Source organism: Lepidochelys olivacea (genome assembly GCF_965140295.1).
Source record: "Lepidochelys olivacea isolate rLepOli2 genome assembly, chromosome: 5".
Classification (NCBI taxonomy): Eukaryota; Metazoa; Chordata; order Testudines; family Cheloniidae; genus Lepidochelys; species Lepidochelys olivacea.
In genome coordinates this window covers 136969053-136989187 of record NC_140415.1, presented here as the reverse complement: position 1 = coordinate 136989187, position 20135 = coordinate 136969053, and the positions used below count along the sequence as shown (strand labels likewise).

Below are 20135 nucleotides of genomic sequence, written 5' to 3'. Positions count from 1 at the left end.
TTGGTCAGGCATGATTTGCTCTTGCTAAATCCATGTTGACTATTCCTAATCAGCTTCCTATCCTCCAAGTGCTTCAAAATGGAGTCCTTGAGGCCCTGCTCCATGATTTTTCCAGGGACTGAGGTGAGGCTGACCAGTCTGTAGTTCCCCAGATTCACCTTCTTCCCTTTTAAAAAGATGGGCACTATATTTGCCTTTTTCCAATCGTCCAGGACCTCCCGCGATCGCCATGAGTTTTCAAAGATAATGGCCAATGACTCTGCAATCACATCAACCAACTCCTTTAGCACTCTCAGATGCATTGCAACTGGCACCATGGACTTGTGCATGTCCAGCTTTTCTAAATAGTCCTTAACCTGTTCTTTCTCCACTGACAGCTGGTCACCTCCTCCCCACACTGTGCTGCCCAGTGCAGCATTCTGGAAGCTGACCTTGTCTGTGAAGGCCAAGGCAAAAAAAGCATTGAGTGCTTTAGATTTTTCCACAGCATCTCTCACTAGGTTGCCTCCCCATTCAGTAAGGGTCCCACACTTTCCCTGACCTTCTTCTTGTTGCTAACATACCTGTAGAAGCCCTTCTTGTTACCCTTCACATCCCTTGCTAGTTGCAACTCCAATTCTGCTTTGGCCTTCCTGTTGTCAATCGGGTTGCCTGAGATATTTGCTATTCTTTCCGCACATTGGGATGAGAATTCACACAGGCAAGAAATCCTAAAAGTGCCCTGACTAGGGATTCGCCAAGTGAATATCATCTTTGCCATTTCCCATGAACGTCGGAGCATCAGGCCAGGCTGGAGTGGCCATGTAATGCGGATATGCAATGGTTATAAGGCAGAGAATAAATCACATTCCTGGAACAGAGTCGTGTAGGGCAAGAGGCTGAGATAAGATTCCCACATTGTGATGGGATTTGTTTATGATTTTTCAAGAAGCTCTGAATGTCCTCTGATCAGCTCCTCCATCAACACAATTTGTCAGTTCAGGCCATAGTTGAGGAGCACTTGCTAACACTAACCCTGACATAGCAACATCCACAAGTAATGGTCTCTATCATCTCCCCTTGGCTAGGAGATGCTGTTCCTTCCTGGCAGACAAAAATCTGGCCTCAGTTACTTACAGCTTTGTCACCCCTCAGCGGGGCTGCAGCAATGTGATCTGCGTGGCCATGAAACCATCAGTGCCGGGGGACCTTCAGCTAGTGCAGAATGCTGCAGTGCATCTTCTCTGCAACACAAGCTCCTGTGAACATATCACGCCTGTCCTCCACTCCCTACATGGCCTGCCCACCGAATATCAAATTGTGTTCAAGATCTTGGGCCTTGTCTTCTGGGTGCTCCATGGCCTCAGCCGAGGTTATATAAAAACTTCCTAAAGCTCTGTGATGAAGACCACACACAGCAACTTTCATTGCTACTCAAGCACAATGAAACAGGCCACAATAAGTGTAATGTTTATTTGTGCGGGAGAGAGAACTGTCTTTGTGGCCGGTCTCAGGTGGTGGAATGAACTCCCACAGGAACTAAGGATCGTCACCAACCTGACCATCATTTACTCCTAGTGCTTGGACTTTGCTTTCTCTAGTATAAATACTTATCAACACGCTCACTTATCGCAACAAACATAGCAGAACTCTTCCACTGCACACGCTTCTCCCCCAGAAAGGATGAAAGAACAAAAAACATGGGACAGAAGGTTGCTTATCACACTACTGAAAGGTGCTCAGACACTGTGGGGAGGAACATGGTATGAGCACCAATAGAGAACAGAAGAGACTTTTGCTGCCACTCAGCTACAACCTTATTATCTTATTCTCTGTGACTTTTCATTTATGCTTGACAGTAAATTATTTAATAAAATGGATACATTCAGGAGCAATAATGGTGTCCACTAGGTGTGAAATGCAATGCCGTGACCAAGGCTTAGTGGGGATGATGGTTTATTTGTGATTTTCTTGCTTTGCACGAGGAGGAATAACATGGGTCTGAGTTTCTCAGAATCATTCATCTCCAGAGGAGAATAATGCGAAAATGGGCCTTCATGGGGTGAGACGGGACCTTCAGGAAAGTCTCTTGACATGTTTCTTTTAAATTACAGAGCCTAGGAGGGCTCTGCTGTTTATTCCCTACAGGTACCATGCATTCCTAGATCTAGACGGGTTATCTAGATGACTGAAGTGCTGATTGTTCCCTTTAGAGTTACACACTGCCACTGTCATGGGTCTGTAGTTCTCCTTCATTATACATGTCTCCTCTACAAAGCCCTGGACTAAGAATGTGAAATCCATGACCACATTTCTTGTACCTACTCCACAGGGTTGGGGGATTAATCCGCAGACATTTAGAATCCAGATGCATTAACTACAATATGTTTCTTTTCTGATTAGCTTTCTACTTCATTTTTTTATAAAGGCACTTATCAGAAAAAATATCAAAATGTTCACTTCAGAGTCATGACAGAGAAAAGATATTGAATCTAATTCCCTGGTATCTCAAAATACCTGATCAACCTAGAATGGAACAAAAATGATAATTAGAGAGTCTGTTAGACAGTTAACTGGCTGCTTTTATGAACTCGTGGTAATGTCGAGTGAAAGGAACTTCACAGTGTACTTACAGCCCCTGGGCTAGGAAGGGAATCCAGGTGGTTTCATCTAAAGGAGAATAGGAAAGAAACTCTGATCTTAGGCCTTGTCTGCACAGGACAGGTTTTCCTGTCTATGTTTTTCTACCACACCTGTATGAGTCCAGAGACAGGGCACAAGCAAACAACTTCCCTTCTGAACCAGTGCGTCTGGTGTTGTGATGTTGTTAAATTACTTTGCCGCATTCTGAGCAGGTATCTCATGATGCAATGTTCTACCCACCCCCCTGCACCTGGACCACCCCGCCAAGCTCCCCCAGTGCCCGGATCCGTCCACTGAGTCCCCGGTACCCAGACATGCCTGCCAAGCCCCAATCATCTTCCCCGGAGCTCCCTGCAGAGTCCCCTTCCCCCTGCACCCAGATGCCCCCCACACCCACACTGAGGCAACTGCACTCACAGTGCCCCACACAGAACCTTCTCCCTGCACATCTGCATCACCCCATATTAAGCCCCTCCCCACTTGGATCCTGCCAGACTGAGCCTGCCTGCCCGCACCTGGATTGGGGGCAGGACTGGGCATGTGTGCGAGACTCTGTCCTTCTCATTTGCTAGCTCGGTGCACCCAGCATGGAATCATAGAATCATAGAATCATAGAATATCAGGGTTGGAAGGGACCTCAGGAGGTCATCTAGTCCAACCCCCTGCTCAAAGCAGGACCAGTCCCCAATTAAATCATCCCAGCCAGGGCTTTGTCAAGCCTGACCTTAAAAACCTCTAAGGAAGGAGATTCCACCGCCTCCCTAGGTAACGCATTCCAGTGTTTCACCACCCTCCTAGTGAAAAAGTTTTTCCTAATATCCAACCTAAACCTCCCCCACTGCCACTTGAGACCATTACTCCTTGTCCTGTCCTCTTCTACCACTGAGAATAGTCTAGAACCAGCCTCTCTGGAACCACCTCTCAGGTAGTTGAAAGCAGCTATCAAATCCCCCCTCATTCTTCTCTTCTGCAGACTAAACAATCCCAGTTCCCTCAGCCTCTCCTCATAAGTCATGTGTTCCAGACCCCTAATCATTTTTGTTGCCCATAGCTGGACTCTCTCCAGTTTATCCACATCCTTCTTGTAGTGTGGGGCCCAAAACTGGACACAGTACTCCAGATGAGGCCTCACCAATGTCGAATAGAGGGGAACGATCACGTCCCTCGATCTGCTGGCTATGCCCCTACTTATACATCCCAAAATGCCATTGGCCTTCTTGGCAACAAGGGCACATTGCTGACTCATATCCAGCTTCTCGTCCACTGTCACTCCTAGGTCCTTTTCTGCAGAACTGCTGCCTAGCTGTTCGGTCCCTAGTCTGTAGCTGTGCATTGGAGGGGCAGGCAGGGTCCAAAGGTGATTCTGTGGCAGGCCTGGCCCTTGTGCTGTTTCACTGCTGTGCAGATTGCTGGATTGGGGCTGGAGCCCGGGCTCTAGGACCTTACAGGGTGCGAGGGTCTCAGAGCTCTGGCTCTAGTCTGAGCCCAGAAGTCTGCACAGCAATGAAACAGCCCCATAGCTCAAGCCCCAGAAGCCTAAGTCAACTCAGCTGGCATGGGCCAGCCTGTTGTATCAACCAGGCAAGGTACGAACAAGCTTCAACTGGACTTTATTTTCAAAGTGGAAACCTCTTTACCAAGCTGCTGCTGCACCCTCTGTAGCTCTCTCCCAGCCTCGCAACTCCTCCCCCCTCCTTCCTGTTTCCTGTCCTTTCAGACTCCCAACAGCCAGTGCTCCCAATTCTAATAATCACAAGCAACATCTGAACACCACATTCCCTCCTCTGTTAAGAAACTCTCCCAATTAAAATAAACATTATTGTTCTAACCACAGGAACAAGTATGAAACAAGACACTATACTGTTGGCAGAAATATGACACTGAAAACGCTGGAGATACTACATAACCTAGTCTCTGGTCCAGACAGGTGGTCGTCTGGGTCTGACAGGCCGTCCGTCAAGCCCCGGGTGCAGTGCAATGTCTTGTTCTGTTGGTACTACGGTGAAGTCATCCCATGCAGACTGGGTGTTGGCATAATCTCCTCTTGGTGCATAGGCAGGTGCCAGATAAGAAGCATTCCATACCCGCCCATCAGAAAGTTGATAGGTGCAAGGTCCCTTCTTCTCCATGATTTTAAGAGGAGCTGTGAATTTATGGTCCCCTTTGCGTAAAATTCCAGGGTTTCGTATTCTAACAAAGGAACCACACTCAAACTTTGGTTCCTTAGCACCCTGCTGCTTGTCTATGAAAGCCTTAGACTTTGTTTGGTTCTGTTCAACTGTTTTTCTCACATCATCCTCTTTTGGGGCATCAGGTCGTGCCTTTAACAATCCGGCAATGTTCAGTTTAGTATTCATCTGTTTCCCACGCAGTAACTCTGCGGGTGATCTTTGCGTGGTGGTATGTCATGTAGCCTGCTATGCTTGCAAGAAAATCAATAGTGAAGGGTATCCGCAATCACCCTTCTAGTTTAGCCGTTTGCAAACTCTCTTTCAAACTTCTGTTAAACCATTCAATTTCCCCATTGGCTTGAGGGTAATATAGGGATGACCTTCTGTGTAAAATGTTCCTCTCTGCTAGAAAAGTTTCAAAGTAAATTGAAAGTAAATTGACTACCATTATCTGAAACCAGTTCTTTGGGGTTACCTTCCCTGCTAAAAACTGAAGAGAGGAACTTAATTACTGTAGCAGAAGAGAGTTGTGATGTAAATGCTACCTCAGGCCATTTACTGAAATAGTCTATTAAAGTGATGGCTTAATGGCAGTCAATTGGAGCAGTATCAAAGGGACCTACAATGTCAATCTCCACTTTTTCCGATGCAGATGCAGGAAGAGGAACAGGCTATAATGGAGGGGTACATGTCACTGCTGTCTTATCATACATTTGGCAAGTGACACAGGATTTTATGAGTGCTTCAGTTTGAGAGTCCATCCCTGGCCTCCAATACAGATCCCGTAGTCGTTGTTTGGTTCGGACACTTCCTGGATGAGTATTGTGTGCCAAGTGTATGAGTTTTGACTGTAATTCTTCTGGCACAGGGAGCCGGTGTGTACCTCGTAGCACACAGCCATCAAACAAAGAAAGTTCATCCCAAACTCTAAAATAAGGCAGCAAAACTGGATCAAGGTTTTTAGGGTGACTGGGCCATCTCTTTGTCAGAAATTCCCGTAGTTTTTGTTGAATTGGACACGCTGAACAAGCAGCTTGAAATTGTTCTCTTGTAACTGCAGTGAGAGCACTTGTAATAAGCGCAACCACGACATCCTCATCCTCCGGTGGACCATCTGGTGAAGGCAAAGGCAGGCGAGAAAGGCAATCAGCGATCACATTTTGGTTTCCAGGCTTATATTCCAGTTCATAATTGAAAGAGAGTAGTCCTGCAGACCATCGAGCAGTACAGTATCCTGCTCTTCCCAATCCTTTCGTGGTGAGCAACGTCGTCAAAGGGCTGTGGTCTGTGCGCAACTTGAACGTGCGGCCCCACAGGTAAGTTCTCCATTTTTCAGTAGCCCAGACACAAGCAAGTGCTTCTTTTTCAATTGTAGAATATTTCTCTCACCATTACTTAGTGTCCTTGAAGCAAATGCAACAGTCCTCTCTGTGTTGTCCTCATGCAATTGTGTGAGAATAGCCCCAAGTCCATAATCAGAAGCATCTGCAGTTACAATTGTGGGTAATACAGGACTGAATAGTGCAAGTACTGGACTAGGTACAATCAAGTCTTTCACCATTTCGAAACCAGCTTGTGCATCCGTTGTCCACACTAAGGTTGAACTTCTCCGTAGTAATTCCCCTAACGGTTCAATGACAGAAGCATAACTGGGAACTAATTTTGTATGCCAGGAGGTAAGACCCAAGAAGGAACGTAAGGTTTGCAAATCTGTTGGAGGAGGAGCATTTGAAATTGCCAGGATATGATCTGGATCAGGTTTTAGTCCAGCCTGTGAAATTGAATGCCCCAGAAAGGAGAGTTCAGTTTGTCTAAATTTGCATTTGGACCTATTGATCTGGAGGCCTGCTTTGCTGATACAGTTTAGTACGGACTGCAGGTTATTGTCCTGCTCCTCAGAAGTATTTCCAAACACGATAATGTCATCCAGATAGCACTGAACTCCATGTTGATTCTTCAGAATCAATTACATCATTTTTTGAAAGGCACTTGGGGCAGATGAGAGACTGTATGGAACACGTTTAAAACGAAATAGTCCCTCATGTGTAATAAATGCTGTGAGGTCTCTGCTACATTCATGCAACATAACCTGGTGGTATATGCTCTGCAAATCAAGAGTAGAAAACATCTTTGCTCCACAGAGTTCTGCAAATACTTCTTCTATGTGAGGAAGAGGATGGCTGTTAATTACAATAGCTTTATTTGGCTCCCTTAAGTCCACACAAAGGCAAATGCCTCCACCCTTCTTCTGCGTCACTACGACCGGTGAAACCCATTCTGAGGAGTTGATCTCTTCAATAAAGTCCTTTTGAACAAGTTTTCTAAGTTCCTCTGAAACAGTTTCCCTGACTGAAAATGGTAAGTGCCGTAACTTCTGTCGTACAGGCATCACATTATTCTGCATTTTAACTTTATGCAGAAACCCATAAGCACAGCTGAGTTTCTCCTCAACCTGGTGCTGGGTCCCAGCTGAAACTGGTGTGTGTGCCGCAAGAGTGCTTTGCTGAGGAAGATCAATTCATCCATTAACTACCCTGAGATTTAAAGCAGCCAATAAATCTCTGCCAAGGATAGGAGTGCCTGTGTGGAGAATGTAGAACTCTGCAGTTACACAGCAATGACCAAAAGTAACTATTACTGGCAGGCAGCCATGTACTGGAACATGGTTTTTCAAATAGCACACCAAGCGAAGTTTGGGTCCAGTCAGAGGCACATCTTTAAAGTAATGCAGATAGATGGAATCAGGTAGTATAGATACTGCTCAGCCAGTGTCCAACATTAGCTGGATAGAGTGTGGTTTGCCTGAGGGTATGGCGGAAACATTTACAGTGCACTTGATCTGTTCTGGAATATGTGCAGTAGTGATTTTGTCCACGCTTAGCACAGTAACATCTGGTATTGTAACTGCATGCACCTGCTGATTGAACTGGCTACTGTGACATACTTTAGCAAAATGTCCAATCTTTTTGCAATGATTGCACTGAGCTACTTTTGCCAGACATCCTGTGTAGCTTGCAAGGTGTTTTGGGGATTCACAGCGAAAACATGCTTTTACTCTATTTTGAATTTGTTGATTCATTGGTTTTTCATTAGTTTTCCTCTTTGCAATTGTGTGTCTGTGATGGCAGTGAACTTTTCTGCAAAGGAGTCACAGCCTGGACTGTGCCTCCTGTATCCATGCTCATTATTTTGGCTTCAGCTGTAGCTGACTCAATCTGAGTAGCAATGGTTATTGCTTTTTCTAGTGTCAGTTGTGGTTCTAGAAGTAAGCGTTCTCCTACATGAAGCATGGTTGTTTTCTCAATGAGCTGGTCTCTAATTATCCCATCTGCCATATCCCTAAAGTCAGAAATTACAATCAGACGCCTCAGGGAAGCAATATACTGCATTATCGTTTCTCCTGGTTTCTGCTTATGCTGGTGAAATCTGTAGTGATTAGCTACTACTTTCACTTTTGGCACAAAAAAATTCTTTAATGCAGTGAGTGTAGTCTCATATTTATCATCTGCAAGAGGAAAAGGGTAAAATATACACTGCCCTTCTGCTCCAAGGCAGTGGATTAGCAGAGCAAGCTTTCTTACTTCAGAAATCTCTGTAGCACTGATTGCAAGCAGGTAAATCTCAAACCTATGGATCCAGGTAGTAAAATAAATTGGAGGCTCACCTGAGCGTTGCAGAAAGGCTGCAGGTGGGTTCAGAGGCAGAAGATCCATCCTCGTTGCCAAAATGTTGTATAAACCAGGCAAGGTACGAACAAGCAACAGGACTTAATTTTCAAAGTGGAAACCTCTTTACCAAGCTGCTGCTGCACCCTCGGTAGCTTTCTTCCAGCCTCTCAACTCCTCCCCTCTCCTTCCTGTTTCCTATCCTTTCAGACTCCCAACAGCCAGAGCTCCAAATTCTAATAATTACAAGCAACATCTAAACACCACACAGCCACAGGGTTTTCTTTGCTGGGTAAACATATCCTTCTGTGCTTGACATATATGGAAATATATTAATATTGCCATCTGCCCTGTGGAGCCCTAGAGATGTGCCTGGTAAGCAATCTGTTTATCAAAACCCATTTCCTGAATCTGTTTTGTTGTCTGTATTGTTGACAGCTATTTTGAAATAAATTACCAAAACAACTGAAAAATGGTATGATTATATTGTGCTGCTTTGACAAATGAAAGATGCAGAATTTTACAATATCGTGCACTGAATTTTTATTTTGGGGGGCACAGAATCCCCTCAGGGGTAGCATATGAATGTTAACACTATGCTATATGCTACAAATGGTAATGCTATGTTAATAAGTTTTGGTTTTGTTATGTAGCACATGCTTTACTCTTCTATTACTTCATTCTAGTGTTCTTCATTCTGACAATGTTAGTTCTGCTTGTTCTGCAAAATCAATAAACTTTTATAAAAATTAAAGATTTCATGACTCCTTTGCATTGATCTCAGAAAATACAATTATTTTGCTATCTCACAGGTTTTTCAAACATCTGTCTACAATCAATCTGTGATGGGTTGGACCCCCCCCCCCATGTACTGGGGGTTTCACTAAGTGCCTCCTGTTCCACCAACCTAGATTCCGTCTCCCTGTTTTGCTGAATTCGGCTCTCCGGTCTCTTACAACACACACAGGTAGGGCCACACCCCACTGCAGCCACAGACTAAAGTCAGCTCCGTGTGAGAGGATTCACCCAGCACTCACCTGCCCACCTCTGCTGGGGGATAAACCCAAAATAATATTTTCTTGCACTGTATAGAAATATCTGTATAGCACAAGCTCATAAAATGTCGCCCTATTCCTTAATGTGAAGAGAGATGTGGACGATTTCTTGCCCCCCCCCCCCAGTTAGAAATTACATAAACTGGGTTTAATAATAAACAAAATAAATTGCATTAACTATAAAAGGCAGAATTTTGGTGGCTAAAGAGATAGCAAACAGAACAAAGCAGATTACTAAGCAAATAAAACAAAATACGTTACTAACTAAGCTTGATTCACTAAAGAAACTGGCTACAAATAATATTTTTTCACCATCAATATTGTCACAGGCAGATTATACAAAGTCTTGAAAGCCAGTGACATCTGTCTGCAGCCTGAGATTTCCGGTATTATTGCTCACAAGCTAGATGCCCTTCCAGCCTGGGCTCAACCCTTCTTCCCCCAGTTCAGTTCTTGCTTCGAGGTGCTTTTCAGTGTCTCTTTGGGTGGGGAGGCAGAGGAAAACCACAAGGATGTCACTCCCCTGCCTTATATAGCTCTTGTGTATAGTGGGAACCTTTTGTCTTCCAGTGGAAAAACACTGGCATTCGAAAGGGGGGAGGGTCCAGTATCAGATGACTCAGACCCAGGTCTCTGCAGGGCTGTGGCAGCCATTACTCTCAAGCTGTCTGGAGCATCCACAGGAAGACTAAGCCCTTTCACAGTCCACTGTCTTTGCGAATGGGCCGTCTTCTGTCTGGCTTGTCACTGTTGTACCTGCAGGTCTAGTTGTGGGTGACACCCAAAGTAACCCATTGGAAATACAGATACATGGTCAATATTTCTAACTTCAGATACAGAAATGATACAGTCACCCAAACTGGATAATCACATTCAACAAATCGTAACCTTTTCAATGATATCTTCCATGAGCCATCCTGCATAAAGTACATCTCATTTCTGCCATATCCATATCATAAGCATATTTCCATAAAGAATATGGAGTGTAACATTACACAATCAATCTGGTTTACATTAGCACATATCCCCAGTATGGAACACTGGCTGTTGGCATTTATTCTGTGATATTAATCATTTATATGATTTGGAGGCTAGGATGAAAATTTAAAATGATCTGGACTAACTGGAGAAATGGTCTGAGGTAAATAAGATGAAATTCAATAAGGACAAATGCAAAGTACTCCACTTAGGAAGGAACAATCAGCCACACACATACAGAATGGGAAATGACTGCCTAGGAAGGAATGCTGCGGAAAGGGATCTAGGAGTCATAGTGGACCACAAGCTAAATATGAGTCAGCAGTGTGACACTGTTGCAACAAAAAGTAAGCATCGTTCTGGGATGTATTAGCTGGAGTGTCATAAGCAAGACATGGGAAGTAATTCTTCCGCTCTACTCTGTGTGGATTAGGCCTCAACTGCAGCATAGTGTCCAGTTCTGGGCACCACATTTCAGGAAAGATGTGGACAAATTGGAAATGGTCCAGAGAACAGTGACAAAAATTATTAAAGGTCTAGAAAACATGAGCTATGAGGGAAGATTGAAAGAACTGGGTTTGTTTAGTCTGAAAAAGAGAAGACTGAGAGGGGACATGATAACAGTTTTCAAGTACTTAAAAGGTTGTTACAAGGAGGAGGGAGAAAAATTATTCTCCTTAACCTCTGATGTTAGGACAAGAAGCCAGGGGCTTAAATTGTAGCAAGGGCGGTTTAGGTTGGACATTAGGAAAAACTCCCTAACTGTCAGGGTGGTTAAGCACTGGAATAAATTGCCTAGGGAGGTTGTGGAATCTCCATCATTGGAGATTTTTAAGAGCAGGTTAGACAAACGCCTGTCAGGGATGTTATAGATGGCGCTGGACCTGCCATGAGTGCAGGGGGCTGGACTTGATGACCTCTCGAGGTTCCTTCCAGTGCTATGATTCTATGATTCTATATATTAATGATATAATATTAGATATATAATATAAATAATAACTTTACTTCCTGGAAAAACAACGAGGATTCTTGTGGCACCTTAAAGACTAACACATTTATTACAGCATAAGCTTTCATGGGCTTCAGCCCACTTCTTTGGATGCAGAAGTGCAAGCTGGAGTTTGGCGGGTGAATAAATATATGCTCACAGAAATGGGTGTGAAGCATTACTATGCAGAGGACCAGTGCTAATGAGGTCAGTACAATCAGGGGGGATGTGGCCCATTACTAACTGTTGATGAGGAGTTGTGAATACCAGAGGAGGGAGAACATCTTTTGCAGTGAACGAGCCATTCCCAGTCTTTATTCAGGCTGAGTATGATACAGTCAAACTTGCCAATGTATTCCAGTTCAGCAGTTTCACACAGAAGTCTGGTTTTGAAGGGTTTTTTTTAAGTATGGCAACTTTCAAGTTTGTCACTGTGTCATAGAATCATAGAATATCAGGGTTGGAAGGGACCTCAGTAGGTCATCTAGTCCAACCCCCTGCTCAAAGCAGGACCAATCCCCAATTAAATCATCCCAGCCAGGGCTTTGTCAAGCCTGACCTTAAAAACTTCTAAGGAAGGAGATTCCACCACCTCCCCAGGTAACGCAGTCCAGTGTTTCACCACCCTCCTAGTGAAAAAGTTTTTCCTAATATCCAACCTAAATCTCCCCCACTGCAACTTGAGACCATTACTCCTCGTTCTGTCATCTGCTACCACTAAGAACAGTCTAGATCCATCCTCTTTGGAACCCCCTTTCAGGTAGCTGAAAGCAGCTATCAGATCCCCCCTCATTCTTCTCTTCCGTAGACTAAACATCCCCAGTTCCCTCAGCCTCTCCTCATAAGTCATGTGTTCCAGTCCCCTAATCATTTTTGTTGCCCTCCGCTGGACTCTCTCCAATTTTTCCACATCCTTCTTGTAGTGTGGGACACAGTACTCCAGATGAGGCCTCACCAGTGTCGAATAGAGGGAAACGATCACGTCCCTTGATCTGCTGGCAATACCCCTACTTATACATCCCAAAATGCCATTGGCCTTCTTGGCAACAAGGGCACACTGCTGACTCATATCCAGCTTCTCATCCACTGTAACCCCCTACGTCCTTTTCTGCAGAACTGCTGCCGAGCCATTCGGTCCCTAGTCTGTAGCGGTGCATGGGATTCTTCCATCCTAAGTGCAGGACTCTGCACTTGTCCTTGTTGAACCTCATCAGATTTCTTTGAGCCCAATCCTCCAATTTGTCTCGGTCCCTCTGTATCCTATCCCTACCCTCCAGCATATCTACCTCTCCTCCCAGTTTAGTGTCATCCACAAACTTGCTGAGAGTGCAATCCACACCATCCTCCAGATCAATTATGAAGAGATAGAACAAAACCGGCCCCAGGACCGACCCTTGGGGCACTCCACTTGATACCGGCTGCCAACTAGACATGGAGTCATTGATCACTACCCGTTGAGCCCGACAATCTAGCCAACTTCCTATCCACCTTATAGTCCATTCATCCAGCCCATACTTCTTTAACTTGCTGGCAAGAATACTGTGGGAGACCATGTCAAAAGCTTTGCTAAAGTCAAGGAAAAACACGTCCTCTGCTTTCCCCTCATCCACACAGCCAGTTATCGCATCATAGAAGGCAATTAGATTAGTCAGGCATGACTTGCCCTTGGTGAATCCACGCTGACTGTTTCTGATCACTTTCCTCTCCTCTAAGTGCTTCAGAATTGATTCCTTGAGGACCTGCTCCATGATTTTTCCAGGGACTGAGGTGAGGCTGACTGGCCTGTAGTTCCCAGGATCCTCCTCCTTCCCTTTTTTAAAGATGGGTGCTACATTAGCCTTTTTCCAGTCGTCTGGGATTTCCCCCGATCGCCATGAGTTTTCAAAGATAACGGCCAATGGCTCTGTAATCACATCCACCAACTCCTTTAGTACTCTCGGATGCAACGCATCTGGCCCCAGGGAGGTTGACGTGCTCTCCCACTGGTTTGTGAATGTTCCCATTCTTGATGTCAGATTTGTCTCCATTTATTCATTTGCATAGAGACTGTCCGGTCTGGCCAATGTACATAGCAGAGGGGCATTGCTGGCACACGATGACATATATGACATTAGTGGATGTGCAATGTGCCCCTGATGGTGTGGCTGATGTGATTAGGTCCTGTGATGATGTCACTTGAGTAGATATGCAGACAGAGTTGGCAACAGGGTTTGTTGCAGGGAATGGTTCCTGGATTAGTGTTTCTGTGGTGTGGTTGTAGTTGCTGGTGAGTATTTGTCTCAGGTTGGGGGGCTGTCTGTAAGCGAGGACTGGCCTGTCTCCCAAGGTTTTTGAGAGTGAGGGATCATCTTCCAGGATAGGTTGTAGATCCTTGATGATGCACTGGAGAGGTTTTAGCTGGGGGCTATAGGTGATGGCCAGTGGCATTCTCTTATTTTCCTTGTAGGGCCTGTCCCGTAATAGGTGACTTCTGTGTACCTGTCTGGCTCTGTCAATCTGTTTCTTCACTTCCCCAGGTGGGTATTGTAGTTTTAAGAATGCTTGAAAGAGCTCCTGAAGGTGTCTGTCCCTGTCTGAGGGAATGGAGCAAATGTGGTTGTATCTTAGGGTTTCATTTTAGACAATGGATCGTGTGGTGTGTTCTCGATGAAAGCTGGAGGCACGTAGGTAAGTATAGCAGTCAGTAGGTTTCTGGTGAAGAGTGGTGTTTATGTGTCCATCACTTATTTGCCTGGTTGTGTCCAGGAAGTGGATCTCTTGGGTGGACTGGTCCAGGCTGAGGTTAATGGTGGGATGGAAATTGTTGAAGTCCCGGTGGAATTCTTCAAGGGCCTCCTTCCCGTGGGTCCATATGATGATGTCATCAATGTAGCGCAAGTAGAGGAGGGCACGTGGGTACAAGAGCTGAGGAAATGTTGTTCTAAGTCAGCCATAAAAATGTTGGCATCCTGTGGGGCCATGCAGGTGTCCATAGCAGTGCCACTGACTTGAAGGTATAAATCATCCCCAAATCTGAAATGGTTATGAGTGAGGACAAAGTTACAAAGGTCAGCCACCAGGTTTGCCGTGACATTATCGGGGATACTGTTCCTGGCAGCTTGTAGTCGATCTTTGTGTGGAATGTTGGTGTAGAGGGCTTCTGCATCCATAGTGGCCAGGATGGTATTTTCAGGAAGATCACTGATGGACTGTAGTTTCCTCAAGAAGTCAGTGGTGTCTCGAAGATAGCGAGGAGTGCTGGTCGCATAGGGCCTGAGGAGGGACAGACATACATAGCCAGACAATCCTGCTGTCAGGGTGCCAATGCCTGAGATGATGGGGCATCCAGTATTCCCAGGTTTATGGATCTTGGGAAGCAGATGGTATACCCCTGGTCTGAGCTCTAGGGGTGTGTCTGTGCGGATTTGTTCCTGTGTATCTTTAGGGAGTTTCTTGAGCAGATGGTGTAGTTTCTTTTGGTACTGGATCAGAGGATAGTGGCCTGTAAAATGTGTTGTTGGGAGAGTTGTCTAGTGGCCTCCTGTTCATAATCCGATCTCTTCATGATGACGACATCACCTCCTTTGTTACTTCCTGGCTCTCCCATAACCCCACAGCTCCCCAACTCAGGGCCATCCCTCCCGCATCCTCTCTCCTTCACCTTGTCACGCTGCAGATATCCTGGGTTCCCCACATCCCTGATTAAAAATCTGGAGCAGCAGTCACTCTCCTGTCCAGGAAGGAGGGTTGGGTAAGAGTCTGGGGGTGTCAGGGAGGGCAGCAGCTTTGGGACTGGCAGACCCCTGCCTGGGAGTGGAGCTGAGGTGAGGAGGGGCCATTGGTGCAGAGTCACTTTCCTGCCCAGCCCCAGCTCTTTCCCAAACGTCTCTCCCCTCACCTGGAGTCTGCAGCTCAGGAGCTGGTGTTGGCAGAGCCTGGGGCTGCCCGGGGGGCTGGTTCCAGCCCCCACCCGGAGAACGTCCCCCTCCCCCCCAGCTGGGCACAGAGGAGAGCTAGGGAAGGGTGCCCCCCGCACACACCCCACTGGGGAGCAGCAGCAGCTCAGCCCGGTTCCTGGATCACAAGTTCTCAACCTGCAGCCTGTGGGCTGCTTGTGGCCCAGTCTACACACGACGGCGACCCATGTGACATCCCCGGGCCATACAGGTAATACTGTATACGGCTCACAATGACAAATAGGTTGAAAACCAGGGCAATAAAGGCAGCAGGGGTGGCGTCTGACCCAGGAAGTTCAATCTCTGATCTGCTGAGCAGCACTAGGGATGGGCTCCTACGAGGCTCGTCCCAAGACTGCTCCCTGGCACAATTTGCTGCCAGTAGCAGACACTGGCACCTAGATCCTCCCGTTTGCTATGCTGTCAGCATTTGCTACATCCCACCCACCCGTCCCCAGCTCCTGGACTTCAGATAGCAAATTCTCACAGAGCGGAGTCTGCCTGTCACAAGTTACTGCCCGTCACCTTTGTCCATCTCCTGTCTGGCAATAGCCACTGGGTGCCATAATACACAGACACACGGTGGGACTAAGAGATGGGGTGCCATAGATTTCAAGTCCACAAAGATCTGCAGGGCCTCCAGCTGCCATTAACTGTGTTCAGTGTTGCTGGACTGAATGGAGGAATTAGCTGGATCAGCTTGACAAAGAAGAAAGTTGGACACAGATCTGCCGTCTCCCATGAACAACAGACATCCTTCCGCTGGGCAAGGGGGCAGCACCTTGCTGGTTAAACATTCAACACATAGCGTTAACAGCAGATAGGGAAAGAGGAAAAGCAACAGAGAAAGTTCTTTGGCTCACAGGGTGATCTATGCCCTGAGCCTTTAGCTCCCTTTACAGCTTCAAGCAATCACTCTAATGGGAGGCAAATAGCCCAGGGGAGGCTACAGAGACATTTCATGATGCATAGAGATAAGGCATTTGTGGCTACATCGTTAACCTCTTGGGTTCAGACCAAATATTGCAAAAATCCATTAATTTTGCGCTGCTGTTTGTGCTTTGGGTGTTAAATTCTCTTCTCTAAGGGGCGGACAGTACTGTATTTTGGCACGACACACACTACAAGGGCTGGCAGGACAGTGGGTGTTTCCCCTCCACTCCTGCACCAGCTCTGGGGGCACCATCTTACTAAATAGCAACGCTACAAATCTTCCTGGTTTACCCATTGCCTTTTTGAACAAGACCCTTCGCTGCCTCTCTGGAACACACCTCAAGGTAAAATCCTCCAATATAAGAACAGGCTGCAGAAGTGCACCTGCAAATATTAACTTATCCCTTGCTTTCCCCCCCCACCCCCTCCCAGCCGTTGTACAGGCATCCTATTCAAGGGTGAAGTAAGGTAGAAAATGTCCTTCCATCTCCAAGAGCAGCCCAGTCTGGAAAAGCAGATGGGACAAGGCTTGACAAAGCCCTGGCTGGGATGATTTAATTGGGGATTGGTCCTGCTTTGAGCAGGGGGTTGGACTAGATGACCTCCTGAGGTCCCTTCCAACCCTGATATTCTATGATTCTATGATTTAAAAAATGAAACCAAAGCAACATGTTATCATGGTTACCATGGAGATGAGTGCTGGGACAAGAACTATTTCTGATAGCTCTGAGTTCTCCTAGCTCCTGCAATGAACAGTCCATGCATAGAGAGGCATTATCAGCCACTGAATGTCTGGCAAATCTTGAAGGGAACGGAAAGAAGATGAGAAAAGACGTGTTGCATGTCTGAGTTAATGATTTGAGATTATCAAAATAACAGGCTCAACTGAAATGATTTAAACTGAGATTATTAATCGGAGATTACCATACCACTATACAGAATACAGAAATAAACAGATACATTACCACCCTTTGTTGTCAGACTAAGAGTCGGATATGTGTCTGTCCTGACACACAGTTTTCATTCTCCCAGAGTTTTCATATCACTATCATTATACAGGGTTTCAGACAAAGGAAACCTAGTTGCCAAGAATATTCTCCCAGAAACATATGTTGTGATGGCATTTTTAAACAGTCTCAGTTTACGTGACTTCTATGTGAAGGCATGATTATTTACAGCTGAGAGGACTAACAATTCTTGAAGTTAATATCTCTCAGTCTTTCTTACTCCACAATCATGCTTCCATGTTGATTTCCCGAACAGAAAACATCTTCTATAACCTATAGTTTCCCTTGTCTACACATGCTTATGTTAACATTTTATATATATATGTTAAGGAGATGGTTATCAAGAATATCTAGAGTTTTACAGACATGAAGGCAGCCTAGAGTTATTAAATACAGCAGAATGAATACATTCCTGACTGGGTTACTGGTTGGTCAAGACCAGTGTTGAAGATAAAGATTCTATAGAATAATTAACATATATCTATAAATGAATCAAATATGCAGAAAGAACTAAAGGTATTACTATTTACCAGCAGGTACTAATAGCTGAAATTGTGGTTTCCTCCCAGCAGAGGATCCTGTAGGCAGAAGTGAGGAGAAGAGGTTTCCAGAAGTGATGTGAAAGTCTCATAAGTGAACAGAAAGAGATGGAAAGGGAGCGCCTGGCCCAGGAAAGTGAGATGATGCATCTGGTGCAGATGCAAACAGCTGTGAGGGAGAACATTCTGTTGCCAAAATCATGACCAGCCGCCCAATCGAGCCATGTCCTGCACCCAGGGGAGAATACAGGATAGTGCAGTCTCCATTGACACCACCCCCTCCCAAGTAGCAGGGCTTTGCCCCCGCTATTCCACCCCCAGGAAAAGCAAAGGGTGAGCGGATGGTCCCTTCTGGCCTTAAGCTCTATGACTCTATGCCCAGCTCCTAGCACCCAGCTTTCACGAGAGTGGGAGCCCATCGGCACAAACAGAGGTTCATTCAGCACTTTGACTATGTTCAACCTGCGCTCCATTGGCCCTACATTTGCACTCAGGGCTGGATTAATGCAGAGGGTTTAGGGGCTGCAGCCCAGGGCCTGGGGCCCACTGCTTCTTTTCATCCGGCCCGCCAGTGTGCCCCTGCAGCCTCTAGGCGAGGGACATTCAGGAATATCTGCATGCTGGCCCCGTCCCCAGCACTGGCTCCGCAGCTCCCATTAGCTAACCACATCATGGAGCAGAAAAGTACGGAGCCGGTGCAGACAGGGATCCTGTCTTAGCCCTGCTGTGCTGCTGACCAAGAGCTGTAAGCACTTCCCAGCCAGAGCTTGCACCCCGCACCCCCTCCTGCACCCCAACCTGAGCCCAGAGCCCCAACCTGCACCCCAACCCCCATTCCAGCCCACAGCCCCCTTGCACCCAAACTCCCTCCCAGATACCACACCCCAAATCTCCTGCTGAACCTCACCCCCCGTCCCATGCCTGGCCCCACCCCGGAGCCCACCCCACCAGCTGGAGCTGCACCCCCTCCCACACCCCAATCCCCTGCCCTGGCCCTGAGGCCACTCTTGTACTCCAAGCCTCCAGGAGCCCCACAAAATCTAATAGCCCACAGGAGAGTTAATCTGGCTCTTGCTGCACTATGTTATTTGTTAACGTTTTTTAATCAATTGGTGTTATTTTTTTCAAATGTCCAACTCTACTAAAAAAAGTCAGTCTGCAATATTTCCGTCAATATGTAACATTCCCCAAGCATCAATTCCTAATAAAATCAAAACTGCAACATAGTTCAGTCATTTCTTTGCTTACATCACATTCATTTCCTGCCCTTCCACCTTGGTAGATTCACTGCACCTTCACGCCCCTATTTCCTTTACTGTTTCGGGGTGTTACACAGTGGCATCTTCTTTGCCTGTTCCACACATTCCAGAAAATCGCTCCCTGTCCACCATTCACCCATCAGTGCGGATCTCCCCCAAAGCACCTAGCACAGAGCTGTCCATCTGCAGCTCCCCAGCATATAGTCCAAAGCTGCTGTCTCCTCTCCAGTGAAAGGTTCCTATGCCAGGGAAGCAGAGGGTAAGGTGGGTCTCTCAGAACCACAGGAGGAACCACAAACACCTGAGTGTCCACACTCGCCTTGGGAGCAAAGGTTCCCATCTTCATTGCAGAAAACAAAGCAGAAGCTCCTGTCACCACTGACCTGTCCAGCCCAGCCCACATGAATACCGGTGACCTTGCCAGGGCGACCAACCAGGCCTTGCTGCACCACGAAGAAATAGCCCAGGCCTTTGATAAGCTGTAAGAGCTGGTGCGGGGGGCAATGATTAGGCACATGAGTCCCACAATTCCACTCAGGAACCTCAAATATGCAAAGCCATCAGGAACTTCCTGTGCATGGCCAAGTTTCACACCCCCGCCGAGCAGCACCCCACTGGAGCAGCACATGCGTCCCCAGCCGTTGATCCAGCTGCACTGCACTGGTTAGCTACATGCCTGAGCCTCTCGCATGTGGGGAGCTCCCGCCTGGCGCTGGCCACATGCAGGGCCATCCTTAGGGAAAACAGCACCCTGGGCAAACCTGTATTTTGGCACCCCTGTCCGTAGATGCCTTCCAAGGCTCCCCTTCTCCCCCCAGCCCACCCTGCCTCTACCCCCCCCCCCGTTGCCCCCAACTCCCTTCCATGACCTCGCACTCCAGGCCCACCCTGCTTCTTGCCTCTTAACCACAGCACCTCCCTGACCATGGCACCCACCCGGAGGGCCGGTCTTGCCCCGCAGTGACTCACGTCTGGATGCCACG

The 20135-nt window shown here is 46.7% G+C and overlaps 1 protein-coding gene across 3 annotated transcripts in view; it reads left to right on the top strand.

Annotated features, from left to right (window-relative positions):
* The window catches only part of LOC311520888 (class I histocompatibility antigen, F10 alpha chain-like), a 126266-nt gene extending 117088 nt beyond the window's left edge, over window positions 1-9178 (top strand). For 2 of the 3 annotated variants that reach the window (XM_084628784.1, XM_084628781.1), the window contains one exon: window positions 5854-9178. In XM_084628784.1, coding sequence (XP_084484910.1) covers window positions 5854-5984 — 131 coding nt within the window. In that variant the 3' untranslated portion in view covers window positions 5985-9178. Of the gene's footprint in view, window positions 1-1067; window positions 1878-5853 lie in introns of those variants that run through there. The other variant, XM_084628782.1, reaches the window with a different exon arrangement.
* The last annotated feature ends 10957 nt before the right edge of the window (window positions 9179-20135 follow it).